Here is an 8,992-nt window from a genome sequence, read left to right on the forward strand (position 1 = left end):
GGAGTTAATTTAGCCTGCTGGGACTCTTTGCATTACTAAAATGAGCATGATTTTGGCTTGTAAATGGGGGGTAGAATTTTATTTCACTTTCTGAGGGGCATACATCCATTTTAGAGTAAGCCTTTCAGAATAAAAGTTTACTTCACATTATAGGAAATGACATTCCTTTTTTAGATTTCTCTTTTCAAAGCATGCCTCAGATTTCTAACTTGTAGCAGAGAGCTTTTGTATAAGTAATAAAAGTCTTTAAAATTAAAATGCTAATCATAAACAAACCCAAATGCATGAAAGATATAGTCTGACTGCATAACAAAAGAGAATTATATAATTCTATTTGAGTGAAATCTTTCATCTTTGATTTACAGGTTTGAGTCTGCCTATAACTGAAACCATATTGTTCCATATCTTTCATATCATGGCCTTCCCCAAAATCTTGTTTTAATTAAGGTTCCTTTCAGATTTCAGAATAAAAAGCATGACAGTCTTCACTTATGGCTTTAATATATCTTTTGAGTTTGGAAAATATATAAAAATGAACATCACTTGCTTTTAAAAGCTGAGCGAGCTATCAAATACTGCAAGTTGAATACTTCAAGGTATCTCCCAGGGTTCATTAGGTGAGAAAGTTGTAAACAAAATAAAAGTTGCTGTAGCAGAGTTTTGTTCATTTGAAGTAGTCTTACATACATGCCCTATCTCTTTCTCCGACGGTAAGGCAACACGTGTAACAGTTTAAGCGTTCATTATCAGCTAAAGGCACAGCTCTATGTTACGTTCTCAAACATAGAATTAAACAGCTAAAGTCACGTTGCAGGGAGATCTTGCTGCACTTTGGGGATCTAAAATAAAGCCTAAACCCTTTGAAGCTTCTTAAGCAACATCAGTTCTCTTGGTGCAGGACTACATAAAAGAATCAGTTCGTATTCACATGACGACCTGTAAAAAACACCCGCAACACAACCTCCACAGAAACACCTGAGCTTCAAATGAGCTGCACACAGTTACTGAAGATCGCTGCTCTTAGAGTCAGGATGCAGAAACATTTCAGAACAAACTAAAAGCACGTTTGAAAAGCCAGCCATTTTTTAGAGACTACTTGATCTCTGCTGCACATCTGGTGAGAGCTACTGTCAACTACGGCGGGTACAGCACTTTTTTTTTAAAGGCAGAAGATCACTCGTTTTAGAGAATCGTGAACGTGGTTTTATGACAGAAAAGATCACATGAAATGGGGAGGGATGGCCGGGAAAAGGGAAAAGAAAATAAAGCACCACCAAGCACAGTACTTCGGGGGATTTATAGTACAATAAGAAGTGCTTTCCCTTTAGCTAAAATCCCTCATCGCAATTTACACACCTTTCACTTATTCAGCTAAGAACTCATTACAGGGGGTTAAAAAATGGCACGTAAAATAAAGTTGGTTTTTTTTTTTCATTACACAGAGCAAAGAAAACAAATTCTATTAACAATTTAACTCAGTATGAAAAAAATTACCCAGTAAAAAGTGTCAGAAAGTGATTCATGGAGTTTACCGAGTATTTTGCTGGCTGTTGCAATTCTCGTATCTATAATCTATCATGTAGAATTTTGTAACACTCTATTTCACAATTTATGTTGGTGAGCGGGTCAAACAGCATATAAAAAGCATGCTCTAGGCTCTTTCTCCCAAGCCCGTTTTACTGTAACTCTAGAATTGTAGCGGTTACATTTAAGGAATCTTTAGGGCCCTTTCAAGTCCATCCAAAGAACAAGTGAAGCTGCTATTCAGAGTTTCGTGCCCAGTGTTTATGTTCCATCTGATCTGTGCCACCCAAGCAGCAGACAAGACATGTCTGAGGGTGCTTTGGGGGGATACACAATGATGTCACCCACAGGAAATATCAGGGAGGACTTGGCACTTCACAAGGCTGGCTCTTCTTCCATGGGCTCGCCAGCAGCTCTGTAAAAATAAACAGGCAATCAGAATACGGCACAAGAGTACACAATGACATTGTAGATTTTCATGCATAATCAAAGCTGATTTTTCAGCTCTCTCTGATGTTTATTTGTGTTATTCAGTTATCCATAAATAGAGTTTCTTTCCTAGGAAGTATAAACAAATGTCAAGTGGAAAAACATTTTAGATCCAAGCAATCACTGAAAATGTTCCTGTTTATATTAAAATATGTCAGAATATTTTATAACTTTTTGTCCAGAAATGTACATGCTTTCTGTCAACAGAGTCAAATAATTTTGTGAAAAAAATAGCTGTGATACTTTTATTTTACGAGCTTTTGCAACTAAAAATACATGCATTTATTTTTTCAAGCAGGCCCATACCATTAAAGCGAAATAGTTCCCTAGTAGCCAAGTAGCTAGCAGTGTTTCTTCTGGGGTTCTTCTTCAGTCCTCTGATTTTTGATTCTGTGCTTTCACAAATGCATTGCCTGCCTGCCTGCCTGCAACTTCTGAGACCAAATTCTGAACTCGATCAGCAGATCACTGTCATAGAGAATGTATCTATTAATAATAGCAAATCAGATTATACTCATATCTTTTATTTGAAAGCCTCTGGGAAATATTCAGCTTAGGCAAGATGAGCTCTTTAAAACATCCAGTAAGAAAACAGTGGGGACATATGCTGAGATGGCGTAAAGTGTCATAATTCCTTGTATCTGACAAGCTACCACACCTGAGGATTATGCTGGCAATTACAAAATGGGAAGCTTCTGAGATCACGGTGAGACCTGGCTATTGAAGAGCATAAGAATTTGGACATAAACCTTTTTTCACCTCAGTCTGGCAGAATACCATATGACAAATAAGCTTAAGACCTCCTTAAAAATAGTCACTTCAAGCAATTTTGAAATGATGGGAGAGGAAAAAGTAAATGCAAATTAATAAATAAAAGAGACATTTACCAGCTAAATCTTGTAAGCCAGTATAATAACTGGCTTTAGTAAAACATCCCTCAGAAAGTACAAACCCATGAGATCCCATGGAAAAAAAAAGTAATTAATGGGGGCTTGCATGGGCTTTGGTAGTTTATTCAGCAAGGAAGCCAGAGAATTTTAAATGAATCTGGAGTTTATTAAAGTCTTTCCCAATGAAAAATTCAGCAGTGTGCCTTTAAATGATTTTATACAGGTTATTCCTTTATGATTTGGAATGATCACAACTAGTATGTTGAAAAATGTCAGAGGAATGATATATGAAAAATAAGATGTTTTTCAGACTAATCACTTTCCAAAGGGTTATTGACCCTAAAAGATTATTAATCTATAAATCTCAAATCTTTTGTTCCTCACCACATGATGGAGAATGCTTCCTATGTACAGTAACCACTGTAGCTCCCTCGTTCCTGAGAGGCGAAGTGAAGCCCTCTTGCATTCCCTCTTTTTCCCCTCTTGCATTGTTCTGGCTTGCAGCAGAGACCGCACTGTGGCAGCCAGGGTGGGATGGAGCCCAGCCTGCTGCTGAGGTCTTCAGGTGGGGTAAAGGATAATGCACCACGTGGAGAATTCATACTGGTGCTGTATGTTGCTGTTGTGCTGACCACACGCTTCTACTTTCTCCAGCCACTTTTGGAAGACCTGCATGTCCTCCGGCACCACTCAAAAGTGCAATAAGCCCTTGTTAAACATCCAGGACCTTATGGAGCTGCCTGGAAAGAGGATAATTTGGAAGCAGATAACAGATCAGTTTTTAGGTTCTGCTGTGGGTAAGTGAATGGGAAGAAATAGTTGTCAATAGATTTCAACTGGAGATTGGCAGAGCAGGAAGGAGTGGAGCTCTGGAAAACCTCTGGAAGTGAAAGTGGGGGTTTGGGTTATTTATAAGGATCTAGGGAAGCAGTACGTGCAACAGTCTGTTCACATGTATTTGGCTTCTGGGACCGACATTCTCATGACCATAGTACAATTGAGGGATTATCTTATTCAGGGTTTTAGTCCTGGGCAACTTTTCACTGACGAGGGTGCTTGAGTGCCAGGACTGAACTTGAGTGCTTATTCTAATACACTCCAATGTATTCCGACAATATGCCAATATTCTGCATCAGCCAGGGCCTAAGCACCAATAGAAATCTTTATATGCAAGTGCCAGATGCAAGGTCCTTTTTGGAAAAGGAGAGGAGGTTAGAGTGCCCTGGCGAATCCAGCTGTTGTCTCTCAGTGTGGGTACTCTCACAGCCTTCTCCAGTCTCCTTTTGAAGACTTATGTGTATGCTTTAACTTCATTTTATTAGCGTCAGAGAAGTCACTGGATCTATCCAATGGCTTATCATTAAAAACATACATTTTTATGGGATAACGGCTTAGGCCAGAGTTTTGTGTGAGAGCCAGTAAAGTTTTAGGGCCCTTAGCACAGAGAGAAAACACCGTAGTCCCATAACACTGAGTGGAGAGCCAATATATACCCATTCTGCTGAAATCAAAAGTTCTCAAAAAAAAAAATCGAGAGGGCAGAATCTGACAGGCCAAATTTTTGTTACTTCAGTTATGTCACTGCTAGTTACATCAGTTCAGTCAGTCCTCCTGTAGCTTACAAGAAGTTGGCATAAAAACATAAAACAGGCAAAAAACCCTATCCCATATTGTATGCTCCAACTGGTTCCTCAGAGGTGCAGCTGTGAGCTCAGGTCTGACCCGGACTGACTCCATGCAGTCAGCAGATTCAGAAAGACACCGATTGGGACTGTAATGATTGTAGATCCACAACTGTGAACTTTCATGAAGGCTTCATTGCGGCTCATTTAAACTGCAAGTTCCTAGGAGCAGAGCCCTCTTGCATTCACTGTGTTTATTTTGGTGTGCTGGAAAAAGAAAAAGTGCTCACCTATAGCTCTCTATATGTGCAATTCACACTATGGCAGAATGAAGTAGTCTCTTTGCAGTTAACACTAAACAAAACGATTCTGTTTAAACCTTAAAACAAAAAAAATAGATGAGGCAAAAATCCTACCACAGGGATAAAATCTGGCAAAACATGTGACATCTTAAGTATTGTTCTGTGGCAGTTGAGAATAAATGGCAACCATATTATTTATGAGAATATTATTTAAAATAGTTCATATCTACACTTAAAAAAAAAGTTAATATTTAAGAATACAGACAAACCCTGTACATCATCCAAAAAAGTAAATGTTTCTCTTACCTTATTTTTAAAATTAGAATTACAGAGATTCCTCATAGCTACATCATCACACACATAAAAATAAAAATTCAAGGTATGTTTCCAAGTCACAGAAACTGCTGAACAAAAGATAGATTTTCTGGCATGGTATGGCTGTTTTATGCCATAATCTGTTCCTAATTTAACTCAGCTGTCTCAGGGAAGATCATTGTAATTGAAAAGTGATCCTCTGGTAGCAGAGAGCTGGGGAAAAAGAGGTACATTTCTATATTATGGAGATGATTCGCAGAGTGTCTAAAGACATCATATAAGAGATCCTGAGTAAGTGTATATCCTAGTAAAAATGGACTTTGTATGGATCAAAGAAAAAGGAACTAGAAGTAAAAACCATCATCGTTTAAGAGCAGAATAAGGTAACTACACATATACTCTCAAAAGAGGAAGTAATGTCCAAATAAGGCAAATGAAATAAACTATAAACTCTGGCAAGTTAAACGTAAACCCTCAATGAGGCAGTCCAAAGGAGGGTCTGAAGAGCAACATGTTAAAGGCATAAAAACTAATAATAAAAAGATCTTTCAAAATACATCAGAAGAAATGATCAAAGCATAAAAGGAGCATCAAGGAAGGTAGACCGCAAGCGCAAAATGAACTATTTATATCTGTGTTCACTAGAGAAGTGTCAGGGAGGTTTTATTATTTGCAGATGAACTATCTTAAACTGAATCAGCACTAGAACAAACTGATATATTAAACATTGCCAAATTGCTAAGAGCAGATGATATTTGTCCACCGAGTTCTAGTCTATGATGTTGCTAAAGAAATAATTATTGAGCATATTCTACTTCTTAACTCAGCCTCCACGCAAGAGGTAGAGAACTTAAGAAATGCAGTTGCCCTTTCGGAAACTACAGGAGATACAGTCAGCCTGTATGGGGAAATCAAAAGCAGCTATAATCAGTGATAGAATTAGTAGGCATTTAGGTAATAGTAATTTGGGTAAGAGTTATGTCTTAACACCTACAGAGAAAGCAAGCCTTACAAATTTATTAGAAGTTTCTGAAGGAAATGAAGGAAGAGGGCTCAAGTGATATCCCAGTGCAAAGAAAGTCTTCCAACAATTTTATCCCAATGCTTTGAGGAACTTAGGTTATGAGAAAAGGTCCCTCATAGATTAACAATCCACCAAAAGTAAGAAAGGGATAATAATATTGGTGAATTTTCACCATGGAGGGATTCTCCAGAGCATCTCAAAAAGACTTGGCAGACTACCAGTAGATTTAGGTGATAATGTTTGTTAATGATGCCAAATTACCAATACAAGTCCGTTCTAAAGCCCGTAACACCATTTCTGAGTGGAAAAGAAGGTAAACAAACACAAACTAACACACAATACACAAAACAGGGGGAAGGACAGCTTTAATTATTTATACACAGTGATGGCTATGACTGAGAGCTTGGTAGAAGAGCAGAGAGCAACAGAAACAAGAAAAAATCCCCAACATTAAGTTACTGTGTAAATCCACAGTGTGCCCAACACCTGGAGTCCTGCGTGTAGTTCTTAATCCACCTCAAAGAAAACCATAAAAGGCACAGAGAGGGGCAAGAATCATCAGAGGTAAGAAATTATTTTCATACCAGGAGGAATACAGAGTCTTGAGACAGCTGAAGCCTTTAAAACCAGAAATAGGGCAGAGACTATGGGTAAGAAAAGAGCTGCTTTTATTTCTCACAATGCAAGAACTAGGGGTTCCCCAGTGAATTTACCAGTTAGTAAGTTTAGAGCAAAGAAAACAGAAGTGCAATGCCTGATGAGGCTACTTGAGTGCCAAAGGTGTAAGTTGGTTCAAAAAAAGTGTTCAAAAAAAGTTTATGCCTGGGTAGGTATCCTGGAGGCTTTTACCCAGGATGGGTCAGATATAGCTGTTGAGATCTACCGACTCACCAGGGCGAGGCTGGCTCTCAAACTCCTCTGCTCCTGGTTCTCTTCCTCACACACCCACCACCGGGGGACAAGAGGAAGGTGGGCAAGATAAGGCTGCAGCCTGACCTGGGGAAGCTGTTCTTCAGTTCCTGAGCCTGGCTGTGATTGCAAATCCTGTGCGGTATGGCCAGGTAGGTGCAGGTTACTCAGCACAGCTGAGGTGGATACCCAAATAGCGAAATGCTAAGTGAAGCTTTATGAATCGATACACAAACACAGCAAGTGACCCTAGATGGTGGCTAGCTGTACCCCATGATCCAACCAGTTGCTCTAATGTGTGTAATATAATGCAATGTGACTGAAACTGCAACCGGTAGCTCTGTAACACTAAGATTATATATAAAAAAAATACTTTGTTTTCATTTCCATTTGAGTAAAATCTGTGCTCAGCTGAATGAGGGCCATAAAGTCAAATTCTGATAAATGTCGTTCTCAAGATTTACTGTTTGCTGTAAAAATAGTAAGTGCAAGAGATCTGCCTCCACACCCTTTTATTTTTCCATTTTAAGAAGAAACATACAGAAGCTCCAATGTATCAGGGACAGCACTGTACTGAATATTTTCATAGCACGATTTCTGAAACAGATGTCTGGCCAAAGCAAAATTCTAATCAGCTGTATCTCACATAGGGAATAAGCAGTTATCAACAGACAAATGTTATGGTACTTAGAAATGTTTTATAGGGCATGCCTGTTCCTTTAATTGCATCTGTATTTAAATCTGTGTTAGCATCATGCATGTTTTCTTTCCTATCCACAAACTCTTTTTTCTATATCTGTTCTCTTCTGAAGTCTATAATCAAGTTTCAATTGGATCTTAAAATGCAGAGTTGTGCTTTGGTAAAATAAAACACCAAAAGCGTAGCAGCTTTTCACGGTTTTCTTCATTTAGCCTGCCAGAGAAAATCAAATAAAAAAATAATCGGCACTGTCACTTGAAGAAAAGAAAGAAAGAGAGAAGAAAGAAAGAGAAATACTTAAGATGGGCCTTAGCCAGGAGCATTTTATCCTTTATTCATCAGTGGTAAATGAGTCAGATATGAGTTGGCCAGGAAAAGAGCTGCTTTACCCAAAATCTGAGTTTAAAGTGAGTCATCTCACTCCAAACACCAATATATCCTCCAACATAACTGGCAAGAGTTTCCCGCAAAGAGACTCTTGCTGCCACTCTCTTCATCTGGAGGCCTGACTATCCAAAGCTGAAGTCAACAGGATCTCTACCATCAACTCAGTGAAACAGGGTTAGAGATGCAGGCCAGAATTATCAGCCTGGCTGACCATGGTGGGAGTTAAGAGAAAGTAAATCAGCTCCTGGCATAACGAAGGAACCCTTCAAGCTGCCCTGTCAGCTATGGTGCTTTCTGCTCTGATCCTGCCCTACCTGTCACAACCAAGTTTCCCAAACAAGCACTCAATGCAAAAGCTTGCAACAAGTCTTCAGAAGGTGGCCCCCATCTACAATGGGGGGAGAGGGGGTGCATCTACAGCGGCCTTATCAAGAGGGCTTGAGAGCCCAGAGGACTCCTCATGTCCCTGCAGCCCTGTCGTTTGCCATAGAAAGGGGCTAGAGATGGAGCATTGCATACTTGGTCCTTAATTACAACAAACATAAGAAATGTGAAAAAGCAAAGTTGGACTCATCACTACATCACTGAAGTTTGTGTTGGTATGTGCCTATGAAATGAACGCACATTTTCGTGAAATGAATGAAATTATACTGGCATGAAACCAGAGTGTGCAATGTCAAATCAGTCCCTGGATTTATGATCCCATGCTGGACTTTCATTCGTGCTCAAAGTGCAGCCAGGTCCTCTCAGGTCTCCCCGCAGCTCAGAGGACCCTCAAAATCAGACCTTCAGGGTGACCATTTTTGATTCCATATTCCTCCTTACATTCA

At 39.3% G+C, this 8,992-nt stretch overlaps 1 protein-coding gene across 1 annotated transcript in view; it reads right to left on the bottom strand.

Annotated features, from left to right (window-relative positions):
* Positions 1–507: 507 nt before the first annotated feature.
* The window catches only part of LOC104075897 (histone deacetylase 4-like), a 26,164-nt gene continuing 17,679 nt past the window's right edge, over positions 508–8,992 (bottom strand). The window contains exon 5 of the mRNA XM_009576564.1: positions 508–1,939. Coding sequence (XP_009574859.1) covers positions 1,900–1,939 — 40 coding nt within the window. The 3' untranslated portion in view covers positions 508–1,899. The remainder of the gene's footprint in view (positions 1,940–8,992) is intronic.

The sequence above is a fragment of the Fulmarus glacialis genome, unplaced genomic scaffold, assembly GCF_000690835.1.
Source record: "Fulmarus glacialis isolate BGI_N327 unplaced genomic scaffold, ASM69083v1 scaffold9044, whole genome shotgun sequence".
NCBI classification, from domain to species: domain Eukaryota; kingdom Metazoa; phylum Chordata; class Aves; order Procellariiformes; family Procellariidae; genus Fulmarus; species Fulmarus glacialis.